At 40.1% G+C, this 24,929-nt stretch overlaps 1 protein-coding gene across 1 annotated transcript in view; it reads right to left on the bottom strand.

Moving 5' to 3' along the window:
• The window catches only part of SHISA9 (shisa family member 9), a 174,885-nt gene extending 166,485 nt beyond the window's left edge, over positions 1-8,400 (bottom strand). Inside the window, exons 1-2 of the mRNA XM_030958074.1 lie at positions 7,660-8,400; positions 442-569 (exon numbers count right to left, since the gene is read on the bottom strand). Coding sequence (XP_030813934.1) covers positions 442-569; positions 7,660-8,267 — 736 coding nt within the window. The 5' untranslated portion in view covers positions 8,268-8,400. The remainder of the gene's footprint in view (positions 1-441; positions 570-7,659) is intronic.
• Positions 8,401-24,929: the final 16,529 nt, after the last annotated feature.

Below are 24,929 nucleotides of genomic sequence, written 5' to 3'. Positions count from 1 at the left end.
TTAATTACTATACTAGTGGATATAATCTAACAGCCTAATGAGACCACTTTGCTACTGGCTGTTACAGCCCTATGAAATGTATTGTTAAATTCAGCTGTGACCACAAAAATTGGTATTTTCATGTAACAAAACAAAACACAGAATAAGGCAAAGGCTGATGAGCTGAGCAAAGACAACAGGTAGAAGAAGACAAAGATACAAAACCAAGAAAACTAATTAAAACTAAATACAGTAACTAATCTTCCTATTCAAAATTTATCTCACTGTTGCACTAATCTGCACTAGGAAACTAATTTTTTCTGATTCTGAGAAAATGAATATTTCTAATTTGCAAGAACCCATGTACTGTTGATCCTCATTTGACATTCAGCAATATTAGTTTCATAGTGCTCTTTTCAGTGCCAGCATTCCAGCCATTGAGAAAGTTAAAATGCAACTTACGTAGGTTATTTGGAGGAGGTCTCGTCTCCATGTTTTCATAATGCTGCACGTGTACCACAATGTTTAGATCTCTTTCCATGTGATCTGTTGTACAAGGACCTTGAGGTCGCATAACATCAGCAAGAGCCCTGAAATCCAAACAAAACCAGAATGAATCTGCAAAATCTGTAAGACATGAACAATATGTTCCAAGATCTATTTCAGTTTGCGATGCAGTCAATCCTAATGTCTGCTGGAGAAACCAGCTCCCTTTACAGCAAATGCATTGTGAGACTTCACACCTAAGGCTCTTTTTAGGTTGTCTTACTGACAACCTAAAGTTGCTAGAACTAAAACACGGAAACACATTAAGTTCTTTAGGTATCTTGGCTTTGGAGGAACATAATTTAAGCTCCTTGAGCTTGTAGAATTCTGCCACTGCTAGTGCTCAGTAACATTTATTGCCATCTTGGTTAAGGTGAGCACCTCAGCACCTAGCCCATGGCTACACCTTTCACAAACTGCTTATTTTCACACTTAGATTACCAATTTCAAAGGAAATTCTCACACGTGCATTTGTAATTAGCACACTCAACACAGTGGTCTTCACAGTTTTCATGCAAAAATGTCACTGAAGTTGAAAAGTCATGTAACTTCCATGTAGAAATCCAGTAAGCAGGGATTTAAGGATTTCTCATCCAGATGGGGAGATCAAAAAGGTCTTTTTCTAACTTCTGTGAGTGTCCTAGTCTTTAACACAGAGCAAAGCTTGCATAGGAACACTCCCTGCTCCTTTGAAGGCAGTTTGGAAACAGGATGAAAGCTTTGTGCTGGCACAGAGGGAGTAAGCAAAAGGCTCCTGAGTTAGGCCAGGCCCAGGCTGGTGCTGCCTGTGGGCTGCCCTGCAGGGCTGCAGGCAATCAGACAGACAGACAGACCAGTCCTGCTCTGGGGACTGTGTAAGGACCAGTTCCACTGCCCAGTGCCCTGCTGGCTGTAAGGGCATCCTTAGGCACACGGATAAACACACACACCTGGATCAGCCCTGTGGAGCCAGAGGTACTGACCAGGTTTGAAGCTCTGATCTCCCAGCATGGCAACATCTAACTCTGTCTCTGAGTCTGTGCTATTTTGCCAGAGTTCCATAGGAGCAGGATTAGTCCTTACCTGTGTACCTGTGCTGAACCACTGTGCACTAAGAAATAATTGGCCCACCTGCAGAAGCTGTTGCCTTAGGCAAAGGAAAGCTTTGGATGTGCAGTATGTGTTACCAGTGTCTTCAGTGCAAATCTTTTCTATTCAGGTCAATACATAATAGACCGTTATTTACCTCCTTTTTGTTTTATTGTTTTTAATTTTCAGACCTCCTGAGCAATTTTTTAAGGGTGTGGACACATTTTCTGGGCACTATGCCCAGTTTAGTTTAATTTCTTACAAAATTATATACAGTGTCCCAGATACTGCATCAAGAAATACTGGCTTATAAACTAATATAAAAATAAATGAAAAATAAGCACATTCCTTGGTGAAAGCCATGACAAGTGCCATCTAGCTCCTCCAATGAACACTGTACTTTCTCAGTCAAGCAGCCCTACACTTTCAATTATTATTAAGTAGCTTCCTCTAAGTTACAGAGAGAAATCCTGAGCTGGATCTTGCTTCCAGATTGCTGGAACATTGCTTGGGTACAGAGCTGAACAATACTAATGTTTTCTTGTGTTTATGACTAACATTATGTCATTAAGATATTAGATAGAGTTGTGATCAACATGTTAGAGAATACTCTGTTGATCCTGGAAAAGGTCAGAAGACAGTAACCACATGATTAATGGTATCAGAGTAATGCTCCCATTTGAAGCAGTGCTTAGACTGCAGAAATAGCAGAGCTGGCCTACATAGCAGAATAATAAAAATTCAACAGAAGAGATCTCACAAAGACATGTAGAAATTATGAAAAAGGAAAGCATTATATTGCAAAAACAATTTAAAATAAGTGGGGACCAAAACTATTAATATCTAGTTGATTTATGCAAATATCTCTCTATACAGAGGAAATTATTGACATCAATATTAATTCTAATTCCAGAGGCAGGTGAACACATTTCTGGGGAGGGAAAGAAAAAGTAAATGAAAGTTCCTAACTCCAGTGTGGGAGTTAAAACTGTGAGATCTAAGTATTTCCCCACTTTGTGAGAGTGGGTTTTCAGAAATCCTTTCTTCATTGCTCTTGGTCTGATGGTAAATATTGTTTGCTGTAGACTTTAAATAACACCCTGTATGATGGCAGATGAACTACTGCCTGTCTATGAAAATGCTAAGTTTTCTTCCAGTTCAGGGTAGCTTTTTTCAAATGTTTTTCAAGGAATTACTTGTCCAATTCCTCCTTCTGTATTAAGAAAAGATTAACTACTCACCATCAAGTTCTGGTTTTAATAACACAGCACCTATGCTGTGTTAGCCAAAGTTGTACAGTCTTCTCAGGGCAGAATAGCTCCTATAACTGAGAGCATGTCCTTATTCTCCACTGATGTCTGAGAGAGTTAAAAATGTGTAGCAGCTTCAGTATCACTGAAGTACAAAAGAAATGCTGTACCTGCATTTTGTTCTTTTAGGGATTTGCCCATATAATGAAATGGATAAAGGGAGGCTTGTTCCCCAGTACATGACAAAATCCTTGAACAGATGTTTGCTTTGAAAAATTCCACGCAGGCCAGGGGACTTTGAAAATACCTTCATGCATTTGTCTCACCTAAATATAGTCATATGGATTTTATTCATTATCTGAAGAAATTGTTATAGTCAGTCCCATTGAAAAGTTAAGCTTTTTGCAGAGGGTCTTTACCTACACCTATTTACCTACTGGATGACTTTTTAAAGAAATGCAAAGTGCAAGATAATCTTCTAATCAGGAAGCAGTATCATTAAGACCTGTGCAGGGATATTGACTGCAGTATTACAAAAGTGGAGAAGTGTTACCTATATAGGAGTTCATGGCCAAGAATTATCCAAGTATCACAAAACTTCAGCATTTCTCTTGCCATAAGATTTTTCTTTTTGGATATGTAATACTGGTTTGGGGTGTTATAAAGCATGTGGAGCCAGGCATTTCCCTTATGGGTACAAGCTGAAAGAAGCCTGAAACACAGGTTATTTCATGAAAGGTCACTTGTCATATTTTGCCTCCAAAACTGGGTCAACACCCATAAGGGAAATAATTTCACACATTGGATTCAGGATTTTGGCAAGTCAGGCCATTTTTGGCCCCAACTACGTGTCTTTTAAATGATCAATAAAAGACTTCAGTCCTGAGCTCAGCACTGGGCACTTTCTTCCTTGTGAAGGAAGAAAGAGCTCAGATGGTTCATAATATTTGTAAGACTGTAACACACTGTCAGAAGTACTGTTTTAAAATCCAGGAGTTACAGCATAAGAGCATAATTGTAAACATTTCCCTTTCAGTTCTTGGTTTGTTTGCACATTCTCCACATGGATTAAGGAAGAAGACAAAGGTGCAGTTGTATTTACAGAATAATCTCCTCCGTGCAACAGAGGTAAAGCTTTTTTATTTTCTATTCATTTTTGAGAGAGAATTCTCCAGTTGAACTGATGGAGCCTGGCAGGCCCATTGGTGTAGTCTCCAGCAGCAAGAACGTGCTGCCCTCATATGCCTAACAAAGCTCCTGGTCTGCTTCAGCAGGCAGATCAAATCTGTGTCCTCTCATGCACAACACTGCCACGTTCCCTCCCTCTGCCACAGCTCCCTCCTACACCAGCTGATTTCCTTATTCTCCTCAAAAACAGGAGGGGAAAGGAAGAGCTACTCTGGATACTACTATTACTGCTTAGTCTTGGACACTGTAGCTGAAGGGAATACTCATCTCCTTTTAACATCAAGGAACAAATTTTAAAGTAAGGAGAAAAAAAGATGTGAGGTCTACAATGAAATACAGCATGCAGAGTTAAATCTGTACTCCCCTCTCCATGTTCATCTTCCAGATTTACACTTCTGTGCCAACAGAAAGAAAATGTCAACAGTGCCATACCTGGCCTGTTTCCCCAAAACAAAAGAAGTAACAAGCCCTTTCTCTCTAAGAAAGGACAAGTCTTAACTTTTTTTTCTAAAGGGACTCACCCAAAACAGACTTCTTCCTCTGGATGTTTTTTCACTGATTAAACACATTTCCACAATGCTTTTTTCAATGTCAAATACATCAGGAAAATTCAGTGAAGTTAATGGAGTGTTCTTGGTTTGTTTTGGTATAGCAGTAAACAAAATTTAATGAAAGGCACCTGTATGGAAACTATGCTTAGTTAATAAAGAAAGCTTTCTTCATTAACATTGTACCACTCTTACACACACTAGTGTCTTACTTGAATAGAAGATCTAGTGACTGCAAGATGAAGTAATGCAAGAAATTAAAAAGTGTGGCACAGTTTTGCTTCCCATATAAAAGTCAATGTTCTTATTCCCACGTTTCAGGTCTCTGTTCATATTTTGAAATATTTTTAGTAAATGAAAAATGGAAATGTATCATTTACAAGAGTTATACTCAGTTCATTTTTCTTAAAAAATCAGCCCCCATAAAAAAAACATCAGTTTCCATTCTGCATTGTCTTTTTTGGTAAGCAGTACTATCCCTTTCCTAGGTGAATTTGTTCATAGAAATGGAGGAGTTTCAAATTTTTCATGTAGCCATTGGCTAGGCAAGGGAAAGGACACAATCTTAGCTAAGGAAATAGATGACAAATCATTCTCTGTGTGTTTCTTGCTGCCAGCCAAAATGGAGTAACACTTAGTACTTTTGCTTTGGCCTACCTAACACTCTTGATGCATTAAACTTCTGCTTATTAATAAGGTTCAGTACAGAAAAAAAAACCGTAGGAGGTGTTCTTTTTGTTTTGTTTTTCTGATGTTGTAGTGATGAATATTATAAAAGAAGGTGACTATGAACACAGCCTACATATTACATCAATTGTTGGTACTATTAACTGTTTGAACAGATAAATTATTTTTAAGCATTGCTGCCTTTTTCCAGAATATTAGTAGTGTAAAATGAGCTAGAATGGAATATTTTAGTTAAACACTCACTTGAGGACTAAGAGGTTACTTCAATTCTTCACTCAATGAATATATTTATAGATTGCCAAAGGGATTTACAGATCTAATTCCTTTTCAAATTAATGTTAAACCTATCCCACAACTGGAATAAGAGAGAACTTATTAAAAAAAAAAAAAAGCCATAGATCTTCTTTTTCAGAACATGACTAGCTATTATGTGTACTGAGTGGGTGACTGTTTTGCCATGTGATCATGACTTTCCAAGTTTCTATATAATCCTGCCTTGAACAGTTTCATGTACAGGATCACAGACGCTGTTAAGTAATCAAGGTAACAGACGACCTTTGCTAAGACCCACTTCAGAAACCTAATCTTTATGCATACATGACTCAAGGATATGAGAATGATTTTCCAATCCCCCATAATTCTACTTCCATAAACTGAGACAGAATATCCTTTCAGAATACTTCACACCTGTACTTTACATAGCAAATATTTCTACTCACAGAAGCAGGACCTTTTAAAGCCATAATGTGCAGGGATGTCTATAACTTCACTCTGTTCTGGGATTTGTGAATGTTATGAGCCCTCTTTTTTTGCCTGCACAAAGACCCTATAGAGAGAGACTGAAGCAAGGGAGAGCTTTTTGCAAACAAGCTCTGTGGATTAAAATTTTTTAAGAAATGGGACCCATGTATTGTTTTTCTTAATTTATATTCAAAATGTATAAAGTATTATCATACCTTCCTCAACAAAAAACATCTTTGCAGAAGTATCACTGACACACGCTGTTGACTAGAATTTCTGCAATGTGCTTTTCCTCTCAGTAGTAAAGCATATCCATATCAACCAGTTTATAAATAGCAAAAAATAGCTCATGGACTGGTGATGCATTTCAGGAGCATTTCTGTGACTTTGTCTGTTCATTTCAAAATAAGAAGTTAATCAAAAAGTCATGCAGAAACTTCAGTAAAAATGAGGCTCCAGGTGTTGAGTTGATCTCTTGGACTGTCTTTCAAAGGATGACTCTTCATCTAAGCCTTAAAGATTGTGGGCTACACCATCAGCAGTCGGGGCAAGAGGAAGTTTTCTGCCACACTGCACGTCCAGTAGAAGGTATCCTTTCATTGTATTTCATCACTGAAGTTGCCCAGTATGCTGGGCTCTATTTAGACTCTTTAATGGATCTGTTTGCCTTTTTTAATGCCTTTCCCCCATCTGCTTTACTTTCATGTGCCTGGGATTAGCATAAAGAATCAGACAGGCTGTAAACTTGACAAACGTGTTATGCCTTGATTTTGAACTGCTGTGACAATCTGGTTTTGGAATATGTTGTTAAAGACACTGGGCTCTGTCCCGAGTTGCCCACCTGCCTATCCACCACTAGGCAGCCAGGATCTGGAGTAGATGGTACACAGCATTCCTAACTCTAGGTGGGGGAGGTTCTCTTTGATATAACTCAGCCATTACACCGTGGAGACAGTCAGAACACACACATACATGGATGAGGCAAGACTTTCATATTCCATTTTTTACCTCTCAACAGTAACTGAAAAAATGTTAAGAAATTCTACAATAGCTTTTCCTTTTTGTGTCTTCCTCTTCCCTTCCACCCTGACTCATTTTCACAGCTTAGAAATTTTACAAATAGCTCACACACTTGCAAGGGCTGGAGGAGTAGGGAAGGTCCTGCCAAAACCATTTTGCAGCTGGAGAGGGAGGGTGAGATGGCATTTGTTTACATCCTTCTGTTGAGAAGTAAAAACATTTTCCAATCTTTGAAACTGTTGGAAGAGGGAACACATCAGGCTTTCTATAATTCAGTGTTGCTGGTTTCAGAATTTGTTTCTCTATTTATGCACAGTATATCTGGGAACACTTGCTGGATCTTGTTAGGGAGAGGGTCGGGCACTGCAGATAAAAATGGACTACTGTCTGTGCAGACTCCACAATTATCCCTCATCTTCCTCAATATGCATGTTCTGTGGTAACCCGGGTTGGGGGCACCACAGGAGCTCTGCTCAGCAAAGTTGGTCTCTCTCGGTCACCTTGCAGGGGAGTGCAGCCTGCCTGGCAGGAGTTGTTTGTTTGGCAGGGACACATGGGCTCCTCTCTCCTCTCTAGGGGCTGGGCAGAAGGTAGGGGGGAAGGGGACCCTGCTGCCTGGCACTCCGCCTTACCTGGACATGTGCTCCCGCTGGGGTCTGTGTGCCTTCTCCAGCCCTAGTTTGGTGAAGATCCCCACCAGCACCATGACTGCTACAACCCCACAGATGATGTAGACAATAAGGTTGGTTTTATCCCGGGTAGGGTCATGCAGAGGGTCGTCTATGCGGGAAGGAGGCTTCCCAGTGTTCATCCACAACGGCGTCTCATAGTTTGTGCAGGTGCTTTGATCCAGCCTTGTCTTCTTGAACTTGCAGCAAAACCTGAAGCCACAAGTGCCACAGCAGAAGATGAACTCCCCCGAGCTGCAGTTAAAGGGGGGGTCCCACTGCCCCATCACGTCAAAGTAGCCCCTGCAGAAGTCTGGGGTGGAAGGTGGCTCGGAGGGGTCTATCTGCTCCCCGAGGCTGGAGTGGTTTCCTCCCGAGAGCACCACAAAGCTCCCCAGCTGCTGGCCAGCTTTCTCCTGAGCCCGACACACCAGCGTGAGAAGGTCCGCCACCAAGTAGCCGAAGAGCAGCCGAATAAAGCCTTCCATTCTGCCTCCCAGCCCCGGCTCAGCGATGCTGCCGCCGCCGCCGCTCGAGCTGCTGGATGCTGCGCTGCGCCAGGAGCTGAACATAAAGGGGCTCCGTCAGGAGCCGGGCGTCCGCTCAGCCCGCGCTCGCCTCCAGCACCACGGACAGCCCCGAGCGGGCCGGGCAGGGTCCGCAGCCCCCGCGCAGGGTCCGCAGCCCGGCCCCGCTCCGCTCCGGAGCAGCGAGCGCGCGGCACTTGTGGAGCGGAGTGCGCGTGAGAGGGAGCGCGGGAGGAGGAGGAGGAGGAGAAGGAGGAGGAGGAGGAGGAAGAGGAGGACCGAGGGGTGGAGGTGGCGGCGGCGTGCGGGGCACCGCGCCGGGCTGGCAGAGGGGCGTGGAGGGGCCGCCAAGCGGGAGGGCTGAGGCAAGGGCGCTGCAGGGGCGGGAGGAGGAGAAGGGCGAGCGAGGAGCCTCCCCGCGCAGCCTGGTGCCAGCGCGGGGCGCCGGGGGCACCCAGCCTCCGCTCCCCCGCGGAGCCCGGCGCGCTCTCTCGCACAACTCCCTCAGACACCTGCCGAGCCCCGCCCGCGGCCGGGCTGCCAGGGCAGGGCGCGGGAGGCTGGACGGACCCGCCGCGGCATCCGGCCGCCGGGGAAGGGAGATGCGCCGTGGCGGGCGGGCGAGCGCGGTGCCAGCGGGGACAGCCCAGCTCGTCCTCTGAGGCGGCCGCGGGAAGCGGCGTGCCAGAGACGGGGCTGCACGCCTGCCTGTCCCCCCTGGCAGCCCCGCTGAGGGGCCGGCGACTTCTCCCTCCCTCCCTCCCTCCCTCCCTCCCTCTCTCTCCCTCCCTCCCTCTCTCTCCCTCCCTCCCTCTCTCTCTCTCTCTCTCTCTTCCTCCCTTCCAGCCCCTCTGTGGGGCTTTCCGTCCTCGCATCAGCCCCGCCGCAAAGCTGACCCCCACCTCGCCCCCCTCACCCGCTCCCCGCCATCCCTTACATAAGAGACCTCCCGTCCCGGCGGGCGCTCCCCACAGGTGCGGCTCCAAAAGCGCGGGAGCGCCTCCTCGTCGCCCGCCTCCCTCAGCCCGCCCCGTGCCGAGCGGGGTAAGGGGCAGCCGGCCCGGGCTGGGCGAACGTGGGGCAGCTCCGCGGCAGGAGAGCTCCTCTGCCGATAAGTAGAGCGCTCCTTCTCCCGGGAACTCCTCTCCGAGCGCTCTCCGGAGACGCACTCACCTGCGAGGCCAAGGCAGGTGCCGCGGGCGGAGCGGCGCCCATGGGGCCGCACCTCCGCTAAGGCCGGGCGGGAGCGGGCGCTGCCCTGGCCCCGGCGTGCCGAGCACAGGTACGGCGGTGCTCGCAGTGCATGCTGCCGAGCTGGGCTTTGTCTGCTAAACATGAGCTGCTCCTGCACATCATTTATTTTAAAATCTCCTTATAGTGTCAGTCAGTTGGCTCCAGAGGGCACGGTGAGGCAGAGGGTTGTTTGCGAGATACAGAATTGAAATAACTTCCCCCAAACAGAGAACTGACTCTGGGAAAGACTTTTTAGTGATTCGCTCTCCATCGCTGTTACTTAACTCTCTCATCTCTGTCGTTTGGTTCGGCGGTAACCTGTGCAAGTAGCAATAATATTATCCTGAATACTATGCTGCCACCAAATGTAGGAAATAAGCCCACTATGGCGTGATTTAACAGTGTGGGCTGGTGCTGAAAGCCGCTTCCCTTTTCCTGCATTGCCGTGGCCTCCAGGGCTGCCCTTGGCTCTGGGGAAGGCTGGTGTGCCGGGGCTCTGCCATGCCGGGCTGCCCTCCCTCTCCCTCTGCATCCCCGGCGCTCTTCAGGAACTTGGGCCAAGTCCGTGTGGAGTTGTTACACAGTAAATAAATGAAAAGGTGAGGCAGAGGACAAAGCAGACGTTTGGAATCTGAGAGGCCTGTAGTTAGCTAATTGCGATCCTTTGCCTTCTCTTAAAAATAGACTCTAAGTACAGTGATGATTCCACTGAACGGTTTGACAGTAAGCCTGGCATCTTTGTCCAGGAGGTAGGTTAGAAAGCCCCTTTTTTTCTCAGCAGAGAAAAACAATCAGTCCCAGCCAAAAACCAGCCTTTCTGGGTTTTAATATTTAATTCTTAAAACCTCCACCTCATCAACATCCCCTTTCAAGTCTCCTCTGAAATCATATCATTCCTCCCTTGTGTATACTTCTCTCTGCTATTATTTATTATTTAACACTTTGTGATGCAGTTTGTGCTGAAAATACTGCACAAAATGAATCTTTTCCATACTTATTATTGCACCTAGAGACATTTAAGGTCCAGTCTGTCAAGCACTTAAGATTATGCAAGTTTCCCTGTTGATTTGACGGCTGAAAAGCTGCTTAAATATTTTGCATGATTAGTGCTATACATGTACGGAAATAATAACATCCAAAACCGATTTATTTTATGGGTTATTAATCCTGACCAAATATGGTACAAGTTTCTTGTTTTGCTGAGTTCCTGGGGTTTTCCTTAAGAATTCCCCTACAAAAAAGAACCCTGAAGGATTTAGGCTAGAACCTGACATCTGTGGGATTCAGGTCCATGAGATCAGAACTCAACCCTAAGTGACATGTGCTTGGGAAAAAACAGGAGGGTGATCAAACCTTCTTGAAAAAAACCACTTTCTGTAGCACCAAGAGATTTTGAATTAGACCCATGGAACCCAGAACCCATAAATCATGCTATCCTTAATTAATTTAAAGTTACTTCAGTTGTTGTGCTTTCTCTGCCAGTTAGTTGTATTAGCAGTGATTTTAGCTGTACCGTGTCTTAGAATTCTAATAGTGAGCTGGACTTGCTCTAGACTGGGGCACAAACCGTTTTCACTAGACCTGTGGCAATGTGCTTTAATGGCTTCATAGCATATATTTCTAAGAACACCTGCATAACCAAAATATAAACCCATTTGTTACAATAAATGGAAATAAAACTAGTTGAGAGAAATTAGTATTACACACAGTACTGAGGCACATTGTGGGTCATTGTGTGATTTTATAAAAGTTTTCACAATTAAGTCAGTCAATAAGTGTCTTATTTATTTCAGGTATGCTTAACAAGTTGAGAAACATCAAAGATTTCCTGGTTTCACACCATCATCTTCCACTTTCAAAACTTCAAGAATTTCAAGACTTCTGTTTTTGACATTGCTTTAAGGTAAATAATAATTGCCTACTTTTCTACAGATTTATCCCATAAGGAATGTTCTTTGCCTGTTAAATAACTGAGAGGATGAATGTTTTAACCTGAACCTACAGAATTCTCTTTACTCAAGTGCATATCCATTTAATTAAGCAGAATTCTTACTTTAGGCACCAGCCATATACAAAATTCATGTTATATTTTCCCTCTAATTTCTTTGACTTGTTTTCACCAAGATGATGTGAATCAATGGCAATGCTTGTGGCTCAATTTAACCTAGAAAATTTAACCTAGAAAATAGGCACCTTTCCTGGTAAATTCAGTAGCAATGTGTACTCATGTCACAGGGAAGCTGCATACACACTCATACTCTGTTTATGGAATTCTGTGTGGAATTGTATATAGAACTGATTCTTGCAGGGGGTTATTATGTAAATAAGAGAGTTTGGAAAAGAGTAAAATTAGGAGAGAAAGTCAGTGAGCTAACCTGAATGTTGAGGTGGGGGCAAATATGAAGGGTATAGAACAACTATAGAACAACTAGACCATATGGAGCAATTGCAATTATTATGGTCAAAATTCTGTATTTAATTTTTGTTTATAATAACAAAGTTGATGCAAGCTTTGAGTATTTCTGTGGGACTGATTATGTGACAGAGAGAATAGTCCTTTGCTGAGCATTGAGTCAATGGAGCTTTCTAGCTAATCATAACTTCCCAAAAAATGCCCTATAGCTCAGTCATTATTAATAACAGACATTCCAGAGCTGCAAATATCTGTCAAAAAAAAAAAAAGCAGCAGGACAGGCCTGATCTCAGGCAGTATTGATGTGAAAGGTATTTTGTGATAAGAAGTGTCATGTAGAAATTGGAATAAAGCAGTCAACATCTGTTTCCTTGGTAGTCACTTCATGCTGTAGTGGGGTGTCTGGATGTTTTTGCGGCTAGAGAACAGAAGTGATGGTTCTTCTGTGCCAGATCAAGTGGCAGCAGGTTTGCAATCACTGTCTTTGAAAGAACAGTTCAGTGGTGGAAGACGTCTGCTGGGCAGGGCAGCACTAAGGAAGCTTGAGACCTGGAAGAAGTGTCTTAGCAGACATGAGTTAAAGAACTCTTTAAAGAAAGAGTTAAAGTGTGTTTTAACAAGGAGGCTACAAGTGACATAATGTTTATGGATACTGAAAAAAATTCCTATGATTCACAAATACTGTAAACACCCTGAATCACACAACACAGAAGTTTGGGAGTTTTTTAACAGCTCTACATTCTTGAATTTGCATAGATCAGACAGCCCCATTCACTTCTATCAAGTTCTGTCACTCCTGCATGAGCAGTGTCCTTCCCCAGAGGTATTAGTCTTGCTGGGTGGTTAAAATGCATTTGGTTTTAGTTACATAGCAAACACTTCATAAGCCTTTGCTCTTTTAACCAGTAACTGCAATCATTAGTGTATCAGTACAACAATGTGTGAAATCCCAACCTGCATTGTGTTGACGCTAAATACACTTCTGCTTTTATAAACAGTGAGCACACGTCTTCTAACTAACCTTTCCCTTTTCATTAAAAAAGATGCATATACAGAGTAGGACAGAAGCAACTTTTTCTCATGATTTCATGGATTCATAGCAATTTGAACAGGAACATCTCACATTGAGCACTTTGTTATTGTCATCAGGTGTCAAAAAATACACTTTGCATGTAGCAAAGGGATCACCATCAAGAGATTTTAATGAGCCAAGAGGTGCTGCATGAATGAAAAACCATGAGAGACTTGGTTTTATGGCTTACTGAGGAGGAATATAATTTATTGCAATTCTATAATGTAGAAATTACCTTTATAACCTAATATTTTCCTCTTCAATCTTCTAGTAAAAACTAAACTGTGATAATTATGCGGGTTGGGTTTGAGGCAGGCAGTAAACGCAACCACATTTGGAGTGGACTTCATGAAATCCCAAGAATTCTTGTAGCTTCAGCTTAATTCAAGGAGATTAAGAAAATTCAGACAAATGTAGAAGGTAAATAGAGTACTTGCAAATAAACATTCCAGAGCAAATACATGTATAGTGCAAATGTCTTCAGTATACAGCAGTGGGAAGAAAGTGCCAACAGGTCTAAAGCAGCTTCCAGCAGCGCAGCTGAAAAACGAGCTGTGCCCTCAGGTTTGCCTGTTGCACAGCTACTGCTCTGATCCTGAACAAGGAAAGCTGACAGCCAGTTTCTCTTTGGCAAAACTGACGTTACTTTTGAATTGTAGCTGTATTGCAAGTACCAGTGAACAAGGTACGTTTCTGCTTGTTATAAATTAGACTGACATGGAATTTAGACCTGGAGTGATTGACCAGGTGTCTGAGGATTACTGCAGCTGACAAAGAAAGCTCTGCAGATGATTGCAAACTTGTGCCAACAAAATCTTTATCTCGTTAACAAAAAAACCAAAACAAAACAAACAAAAAAAACTATAAATAAAATCTTCACAGGATCAAAAAATTTGGAACTGCTTTTGTATCTTTCCAACTGAAAAGCAAACCACCTTTGTTCCCATGAGTTCAACTTTTCAAGGCAGAAAGGAAGACTTTCTAAACAGGCCTAAAATAGCATTAAAAATTGTCAAGGTTAAAGTGAGCATAATAGGCTGTATACTGTGCCTGAGCATAGAGAAGCTGTGCTTAGATATAGAGCAGGACACATAGCAGAGAAAATTTTCTGATCATCTGCTGTTTGACTCTGGCATATGTTAGACCAGCTGAGGAGCTGATCTAACCAATACCTCTTCTAAAACTCCTCAGCAACTGAGATAAAGAGGTAGACAAGTTTAGTCTACAGTGTGCATTCTTCAGGCCTGGAACATCCATGGATAGAAGGCAGAACAAGAAGTCAAATCGATGAGTCAGTTAAAGTCTGCCAGTTTCAGCACTAATAACCCTCAAGGGCTATAGAAGTGAGCTGTAAACCTCAGAAATTAACAACTTGATCTTCACAGAAATGTTAAGTTGCTATATTACTTAACAAACAAAATATTTTAGCCACCATATATTTTGCATGTCTTCCAAAATGTTCTGCCACGCAATCAAAATTGAAAATTCTTACTGAAAATTAGACCTTTTTAGTGTGCTTCCCTGATAATAAGCTTTAATGATGTCTCCCTGTATCACTGTCACAACATGCCCATCAGGAGCTTGATGTATTTTGAGTCTTACATATAGTACTAATATATAGATGCAGGAACTTTCAGATTTGTGAATAAGAAAATTTCTCTTGACAGTTCCATTTTTAAAGGATGCTAACTGTTAAAAAGATATTCAGGATTTTAAAATGCTAAATCACGAGACAGAGGAAAGAAGTGGCACAAAGTAATTATGGTCAGAGTTCTGTGATACCTTTTTAATTCCATGAGACAGTTCTCAGTGCCAGGTGATGCTGTCACCAGTTTTCAGGTGGCTGTCAGATTCACTTATGTGACTGTAGGCCTGGCCAAGAGGGTCAGATGTCAAGAAGGTTAAACATCCACAGACCAACTCAGTATCTACTAAATTCAACAACTGTCTTCTCACTAATTTAAAATGGAAACTGCACTGAGTGATTTTGCTCAAGAGATGCTGAATAATCACAGCTTACATGAAACCACCAGATGTCTGAGTGGTCAGTACATCTGAAACCGGGTCACATATTTGAAAGCCCAATAATGAATTCAGAAACTAAATTTAGGCCCATATGTTGGAAAGCTGTTGACGTGCACAAACACACACACAGGTTCCAGACCACGCTTTTAGGCAGATGGTAGCAACTGTCCCTTCTTGACTCCACTTGACAGCCAACTGTAAAGAGCTGTGCTAAAGCTGGCTCCAAAGGGATTTGCTCCTCAGTCCTTTAGCATGAAAGCCAGTGAGAAGAAATAACCTATCAAGCAGGTATAATGACAGATGGGTCAAAAAGCCAGGAAGATTTCAAGGTGGAAGTGTAAATGCCATTCCTTATGTTTTCTTTCTAGACAGCATTCTGATAATGCTAACAGTATTCATCATTAATATTTCTGAGCACAGTGCAATTCTGTTACACCTACATAAATGCAATATCTATCTAGAACATCTGTCTAGGTACTCTGTTTTACTATCGTGAAAGAAAAGGCATCAATCTAATTTCCTTGCTCTTTGCATAAAGCCAATATCAAACTGAAAATTTAATGCATAGAGTAACTAATGTGTAGCAGAACATTTTTAATAATTTTTGGTAGTTTTATAACATATATTTGCCTAGAGGTTTTTTTATTATTGTGAAAGTGCAGTGATCCCACAGCTGGATAAATAATAGGACAAATAAAAGGATTTTAACTGCATTGTGAAATGCACATCAGGGAGTCTTAAGAAGTGCTGCAAAAAGATGCTGACAGCAGATTCTTGTGGTATCTTTTTGTTGTAGTGTTTACTTAAATCAGCAGATTATCTCTAACCTGCTAAATATAATCCAATGTTAATAAAATATTTAGGATATCTGTTCCCTAATACTTATATTTTGGAGATTATTGCAGAGTACAATAAGGTTAAACACAGTTTTATCACAAAACACTGGTATCTGAGAGTACAGCTTCAGAATGGATTGTTTAATCTGTAATCAATATAGGCAAGTAACTCAGGAGTAAATGTAAAGAAGCTGTAAAAGGAATAGTTCAGTGTAATATGGAAATTATATATATACACATGTATACACTTTTATATATATATATAGTTCCACATACACACACACACACACACACACACACACACAGACACATCTAGAGGGCCAGTTGTAACAGAATACTTGGTAAGAGGACAACACACAATTTTCTTGGGTGTGTGTGGGAATTGGCCTGTCATTCACACCTGACAGAAAGCTGGCCTTTTTAAAAGCAATTTTGTAATTTCTATACACCTTGAACCCTTAAATAGGATTTTCCAGTTTAAAAAATTCTCCCTGTGAATTTAGGGATTGATCTTCTTTAAAAAGAAGAAATAACAAAATTTAAAAGGAAACTGCTCATAATTTCTGTGCAAACTAGAACAGTTGACATGAGCCTTGATAATATGATTAAGAAAGACATAATTTAGATGGCTGAACAATAGGATCACTTTCCTACGTAAACAATACAAATATTTCAATACATAAAATACCCATAAGTGAAAAAGAGCAGATATCTTATAATACCCAATTATCTCACTTGTTTCTGTCATAATGTTTAGCTCAAGTTAACAAAAAAAAAAGAAAACACTAAAACACTTGCACAGCAAGATCAGAAATAGATCCTCCATGTAAAGCCTCACCCTGGGTCCAGTTTTCACATTTTTTTTTCTCATTGCACAGGATGTTTTTAGTATTAGATCTGTTGAATATCTAATTATTGATAGCTGTATGCAATGGAGTGAAGACTTCACTCTAAGGAACAAGATTTTATAAGTTTATTCTCAATGAGATGTTCTTTATAGTACATAATATTCTATTTCTTTCAATGGAGTAATTTTATAATGCTAGTGTTCTTCATAATGAAAGCAAACCCAAAATCTATCATTAAAGACAGTAGAAAAAAAACCATCCAGGAAAAGTTAAAGACAAAAACACAAAGGCTAGAGTCTGATGCTTATTATGTGAGAAAATGTAGAAATATCCAAGGAAATAATATTTCCACTAACAACACAGCTTTAAGCTCCAGCACATCTGCTGTACATTCCTGCAAATGTATTCAGCCAGCTCTCAGGTGTCTCTGTGCATCAATCCATGGAAGCCCAAGGGAGGCCGTTCTGCTGGCACAGGGATAAGGAGAGCTCTGGCACACACACTCAGGGAGGCTGCCTGCACTGCTGGGGAAACCAGGAAAAATCAGCAGGGTATTCAACAACTCGTTTCCACCTCCCTGCCTCCATCCATCCTAAGCATCTTCTCTGTGCTCTGTGTAAAAGGATGAGGGCTCCTTCTCACTCCCTTTGTGACCTTTCTGGAGCTGGAATTTTCTGGGGCAAGAGAAGAGTTATCTCTATACCATGTACAGATACAATTTTCCTGGCAACTGACATACAGCTATGGAGTTGAATCCCTGAGGAATCTTAGCTCCTTAAGAACAAAATGTAAAATCCCTTATTTTCACCTACTTGTTCAAAAATCATAACAATAGCAACAACAACAAAGCCATCCCTCCTAGGACTCAAGGAAAAACTACAGATCCTTTACTGTGGCTACACTCAGAACTTGTAAAGGTGTTTTGATACCATGGTGATGAACACAGCATAAATGCCAAGACAGGCGATGGATCCAGCTGGCACCTCTCCCTCCTCCCCCACACATCATGGTGTTCACCACAACAAGTTTATGATTTTGTCCTAAAAATCTGTTAAGTCCTGTTGGTCTTTATGAATTTACTTGCAGAAATCACAAAATGCTCTCTTCCCCTTGATTTAATCTAGACTGTATGAGAGGTGCATGATTTTTTTTCAGAAATGACATGCATATGATATATCATTCTCTTGAAAAAAAACCTCCTCCAAAACCCTAACTGATAAATAAATGTGAATAGTCCTTCTTGGAAAAAAAATTATATACCTGTCTTCTCAGTCAGTTTAGGAAAGTTTTACCCAGGATGGTATTATTATATTTGTTCAGGTGAGATTTATTGTTCAAAAGCTCAAACAGAAAGTCCTCTAAGTTAACTTCTACCTTGTACGTTTTCTGTTTACATTAGATTTATTTGAGGATGAGAGGGTTTGATTTTTTTATTTAAAAGATGAGATAAATACTTGCTAGACTAGGTTATGTAAGAACCCAGAAATATTACAATTCTCTTTTCTTACAGCAAAAGTGTGAAAAATAATAGCAGTCTCATTGATGCACTACATCTTTCTTGAGATATTTACTAACTCTAAGTTTTAAATAGTAAACACTGCTATTTAAAATTTACAGTTTATTCCAGTTTCACAGTACAAGGATGCCATTGTGCTTGACACTACTTTGTGTCCTTGCTGGCAGCTTCATTATAAGTCAAAGGCTGAGTGGGTATGGACAAGGTGTAAATCTTTCTGCTGCAGAGTATTCTTAGGATTAAGTAGAAATGTTGTTGCAAGGAAAGCAGATATTTATAAACCAAGATTTATAAATCTGTTATTAAGTGTATTAAAATTAAAAATTAAACATTTTTCACTGAGAAATTAATTTTGAAAGTACTTTAGCTACTGAAATATTTTATCTGTTTACATACCTGGATGCTTCCAAAACAGTTACATTTCAAAAGATGAAGCACTAAATACTGGGAGAATATTAGTAGATTAAATTCTATGGATTTAAATGAGACCAGGGCTCCTTTTAGCCAGGATGAATTTCACTCTTTATTTGCTTGAGTTGCAGAAATTTGATTAACCAAAGTTTATCCAGAAGCAAATTAGTGCTGAAGTGTGAAAATCAGAGCATTGAGACTACTATCATAGCCCTATGCTGGCTTTTTTTATCCAAAGAGTCCAATTAAGCAAACCTGGCAGAAACCTTAAAAGTAAGTGTCCTCTGCTGGTTGCTAGTAAAGAATTGATCCCTCTTTTTTGAGAGAAACAGTACCTGTTTGCCCAGCGAGGAGCTGAAGGAGAAAAATAGTGTGTAATACCAGAACTATACAGACTTCTGGCTCTGGAGACCAAGAGAAAAGACTGGAAATTCTAGTACCAGCCTGCTTATAATATAATTATTTCTGGCAGACATCAAGGTAACAGATGCTTCTTCAGGTCAGGGCTTCCCAACCTGCTCCTAGGCAACCTTTCCATCCTTGTTCACACTAGCTGGACTTCAATTATTGTGGCACATCAAGGGCACGAACAGCCCACGTGCAGATCTCTCAATCCTTTAAAATGCACAGTGGGAGGATCTCTCAATCCTTTAAAATGCACTACAGTTTAACAATACTGGCTTACAAAATTGCACCTGCACAGCAAAGAAATTTAGCCTTAAACAGTTTGTTCAGCCCCCAAAAACATTGTTGGAGAAAGCTTAGGGCAAAGAGAAGTTACAGTTTACTATAGTTTGCCTGAAAATAAATATGTAAATCAACCTGGTTTTCAGTTAAATTTGACCTTCTCTGGAGACAAATTAGACTTGAAGGTTTTTAGAGAAGCAAATGGAATATTTTCTTTCCCACCTGCCTTTTCCAGCAAGGAATGCAATGATCTCCATCTAGGTAAGCTTGGAAGTATAATAATGAATGATCTTCTGCTAGAAGCTCAGCACTGGCAAATTCTCATCAGTTCAGAATTGTTTAATACTTTTTTTGCAGAAATCATCATAGCTAAGACTAGATTAGATTAGCATTGCTTGAGAACTGCTAGTTTAAAAAGAACTGACATAAATATTGTAGCAAAGTGCAGCTTGTTGATACAGTATTACATCACATTTTGTACATCAAATGGGCATTGTAAGATCTTCACCCATTGAATCCAATTCATCACAGATTTTTTATATTGTATACATATTTTGTGTATATATACATTATATATATACATAGATATGCTTTCTCCCCAAAGTCAGTTGCTCTATTCCAAATGTCTGATTTTAAAATGTTTTTCCATAGTGCTTGTATTGGAGAATAAACTGAAGTGCAGATTCAGACACATTATTTTATATTCTTCTTAGCATGCTGAGCTATTAAGATGTTTAGAAATATTGTGGAACTGCAAAAAAGACACAGTCAATTAATTCCTTCATTTGAATAATTAAACATTTTAAATACTCCCTCCATACCTTATGTTCAGCTCTAGATCTATTATTAATAGTAGCTTGTACTGTATGCTGCAGGAGACTGTTAGGCACATGATTTCTAGAACCTGGGGAGGAGAACATTTCCTGGCACTATGAATTTACCTACCCAATGACAAAGTTGTCTTGCTCTAATTCAAACATGTTTCACACCACAGTAATTACTCCATATGAATGTTGTGCTTTCATTTTAATGAAAAATTCAGCACATTTAATTATTCCAAAAAAATTGTTATGGTTGATGAATCCATCCAATTGCATTCAACAAAAATGCCAATCACACTTCACTGTTTTTGAGCTGTTTGTGGCTTACAACTCATTCCAGTGCCATGGTCTGTTAAGTAAGTCCAGGGGATAAATTCATGACCACGGGTTTGTGGCCAGACTCTGTTGTCAGGTGGGTGTTGTCAGGATGTCATGGCTAGAGAGGGTTTGTTCCATCTCTGTGGTGAGGACATCCCTACAGACACACAGCCACCGTGTCCATACTCACTCTCAGGGCCATTTGCTCACTCTCAGGGCCACTCTGGGACATGTGCAATGTCCACCAGGCTTTTTGAATGAGCCTGACTGTGCTTCATAGCAGGAAGGTCTTAGTTCCATCTGATTTTAAGGCTAGAAATGGGGGGCACAGTCTATTCTGCAAGGACACTGGGCTTGTTTGCCACAGAGTACTTTAGGAAGGGTTGGATGTAGCATCTTCTCATTGGTAGCTGACTGTTGTGCACAGCCTTCTGCAATTCCTACTGTGTATTCCTGCAACCAACTGGCAATATCAAAATGATCTTTAAGGGTTCCAAGTCATCTGCAGAAGAGGCACTTGAGTTAATTTCTATATTTTGTCTGATGTACAGGGCACATATCTCTATGGTGATCATGCTTCAGCCAATGTAGGAATGGATCAATAAGACCAAGCAATATTTCTGTGAATAAAACTTTATTTCTCCCCTGTTTCAAAACCAGAAGAAATTCAAAGAGTGGGAAAGCCACTTTTCTAGTGTCAATTAGTCTGGATTTTTATGCTTGGACATTGGGCTCTGTTACATTTGTAACAGAGATTTGAAAACTACTGGAGCATTAAAAATTTGAAAGAACACTCTGGGAATACAGACAGTGTTTGCTGTCGTTGACTTAGTTGTTATGAATAAGTACAGCTGGAAGGAATCTGAAAAAAAATCATTGCAAACACGGGGAAGGAGGCTGGTAGCTGAACTTAAGGGTAGTACAAAACAGGTGGATTACATTTGCCTTGTAGGGCATGCAATCTTGTCCTCATCTATTATTAATTTTAAAAGTAGAAGCTTTGTGGTGCATGTTATGTCTTCACTCATAAATCAGCCTCTGTGTGCCTCTACCTGTGTCCAAATTTTCTGTTATTTCTTTTTACCCAAGGCCTGTAAAACACCTACAGATCTTTAGACCAGGAATCTGAGGGAAGTAGAAAATGTAATTTATTGCTGAGATAATACTGTTGAAAAATGGATCCTTCTGGTTATCTAATACAATCATTAATGGGAAAAGAAAGGTCCTTGAAATTCTGAGAAACAAAAGTGCTAGGCACAGCTGAAGGAGAGTCCACACTGAAACCTAAAAAAAAATCAAGTACTATTTAATTTTCAAATCACATTTCCTACAAATTAAAATAAGAGGTTTGTAATAGCGATAATTACCTATTCAGCATCCTTCATCAGTCTCTGAACTCATTTTCTTCACTCATTACTTGAGTGAAAAAAAAATTAAATGGGTCATTTATAGTTTAAATTAATCTGTGCTTTTCCCGGAGTACCTCCTTTGTTCACCTCCAGCTTTAATTACTGAAAAACATTTTGTTTTATAGAAATCTGTGGCAAAATAGATGCATCCTTCATAGTCATCCTATTTCAGGAAGTACAGTGACTGCTATATTAGTGACATCACAGATGGTAAAGTCAATTTTAAGATCTACTTCACATGCAAAACCTGGCACACAATATGAGTGAATACTAATGTGTAGAAGAGTTCTAGCAAGAGTTTAGCAAACATAAATCATTCTCCAAAGCAGCAAAGATTCTCTGAACCACTGATGCAATTTATTAGGCTGTATTTTGAGGAGAGAGTAGTGGCAGAGTGGGACTCAGGAAGGCAAATCAACAAGAGGATTTATGTGCCTGATTGATGTACAACTACCTTTTCCACTTCAGAAAACCTAAGTGGAACCTTGTCAACTTAGAGGACATTTCTGTGGTGCCAAACTTCCCTCTGTAGCAGAAGCTGCATCTTTGCAAAGTGGTATGACAATGGGTTCTCTTTCGGAGCTTTTTTGTAGTCACTCTTTTTTCTTCTCAGAGTCATCTGATGTCACTGTCTATCTCTTTATATCCAGTTTGTTATATTCTGTCAGATGGTGATGTACATGTGCTCCTGAGAAATATATTTGGTTAAAATTTAGGTGACACAAAAAAAAGACATTTTTCCGAAAGAGAATGAAATCTCTTTACAGAAGAAAAAGGAGTTATGAGTTTTTTCAAAAGACCCAAATTGCTCGTATGTCACCTGTAATGTAAAAATTAGTTTTTCTAGTCTGAAAAAAAATATGCTTTGAGCAAGGAAACAAAGAGATTCATTCAGTACATTTGCAACACATTTTGCATTAACCAATGTAACAGGAAAAGACCAATGCCCTTGTTCTATGCCTAGTTGAAAAACATCAAAGTGCTCTGATTGTTTATTGAATTTTAATACTTGAAAGATTGCTGCTTCTTTGGGGTGTTTTTGACAGAAATAGCAACTGTGGTTAATGATCACCAGGGCTTTTATTTTTTTATAATAATATGTCATTTATCAGCAAAGAAGGAGAATGGCCTGTCAAGAGTCATGCATACAGATACATGTATATATACTCATGTATATATACTAAATACTCATTTTTCTTTCAGTTTTCTGGTTTTGCTTGTACATTAATGGAAAATCTATTTGTTTAAAATAAAAAAGTCCAAATTTGAGACCAAGTTGTGAAATAAAAGGTTTTAAACCGAGATTTTCTTTTTAGACCAAGTCAAATAGTATATACCTGAAACCTGTTGTACTCTAAAAACATACAGATATGTATGTGGATATATACAATAAATAGTTTCTTCAAATCTATTTATATTCCTAATTCCCTTCCATTTGTGACTGGACAGGATGAGCAGCAGGAATCACAAACTTTAGATAGTGGGCAAATGCTGCCCAAATCTGATGGCAAAAATTCTGGAGAGCAATTAAGCCAGAAAGTTCTAATAGTTCATGATGAGGTGGCAGTCAATCACAAATATTCTACATCATTTTGGAAATGGACACTTCAATTAAAACTTTGTTGGGTTTTTTTTTCCTTTTCACTCAGCTCAAGCCTTGCTGGACTCCTATGCAATTTTTATGTGTCTAGTAGTTTCAATACAAACTCATGACCCAAATATCCATGACTTTTCAGGAGCAGACACTGAATGTGTCAAAGATATGCACCAGATCAAATAATTCCTCCTGGTCTGGCTCTCTCATTCCCTGGAGTCTTTACTAATCAGGAATTTCGAATCTGCTGGTAGCTCAGGTCTCAATCACTCAATGAAAGGTGTGAGTTCTCAGTGTACCTGAAAATGAAATCTCAGGACACAGAATTCTAAAATCAGAGGCACCCTGAATAAAGCAGAACTCTTGAATATTTGGGAGCACAGAAAATTAACAAGACATCTTTAAAAATGAGCAATAGCTCTATATAGAACCTGTATCTGTGTCAGAAATTGGAATTCAGTGTGCAAAACAAATTGAGTTAAATAGTGTGTTTAACTCATTACATCAACTTTTATATCTCTCATAGTTACAGTGATTCAAGGAATATATTACAGGTTTCTTGAACAAATGGAGCCTGCCCACACTAAATGAGTCAGATAAAAATCAATTACAAAGTGGATTTTTAGCTGTGGAAATAGTCAATGTCATCATTGTTCCCTTCCTAGCAACAAAATATTGGTCTTGGTCAACCAATCCCTTTAAGATGGCTTGTGCAAAGCATGTTTAATATTTTTGATATTATTTTATGTGCCCTTTGAAAATGGAAGGCCATTTGGTATCAAGGCCAAGTATTAACAGAGCCTTTTTTTAACATTGCTAACACTCTTCAGGGCAGTAATTTATTTTTACTGTAGTAATTCACTTTTGTTTGTATTGAATATCAGACCTTATGTTTTATCATATTCTGTAATGCTTTAGGCTCATATTGCTAGATTTACTTGTAATAGTGTAGCCATCCTGGAGTCTCAGCAATGCAGCAGGACACCGGAGTGTACTCATAAAGATACTACTGTAAGTTTTCAGAACTTCCTGGGTTTTATCCATTTGCTGTTCTTGGGGAAGGAGAGGAGCTGTATCCTGTGCCAAACCTTCCAAAACATTGCATCTGCTATCAATGCTGATCTGTTCAAGGACTTACAGGGAGAAAAGATTCTTAAAAAACAGACAATACATAGTATGTCCTATTTCTTTTTAGCATGAGTAAATCCAAATTCTTTCTAAACAAATACAATTATATGTAATTCTATCATGAGGTTTTATCAATTTCCATTATTTTCTCCAACTTATCCCTCAAGGACTCATATATATCAGCAGACTCTGGAAACAGATGTTGATATTGCTGTGTGTATTGTTTACACCTCCAACTTTCATTGGATTCCCTGAATTCCAGATGGCACATAGTCATTCTACTCTATATATAAGATTAAAATGGTTTTAGTTTCAAATCTGCATATCTGTCTGTGCATTGTAATTTCAATTCCAATGTTTAGACCAACCTTGTTATATCCTTTTCACCTTTTGTAC

Source organism: Camarhynchus parvulus, chromosome 14 (genome assembly GCF_901933205.1).
Source record: "Camarhynchus parvulus chromosome 14, STF_HiC, whole genome shotgun sequence".
Lineage (NCBI taxonomy): Eukaryota > Metazoa > Chordata > Aves > Passeriformes > Thraupidae > Camarhynchus > Camarhynchus parvulus.
This window is presented reverse-complemented; position numbering and strand designations above follow the sequence as displayed.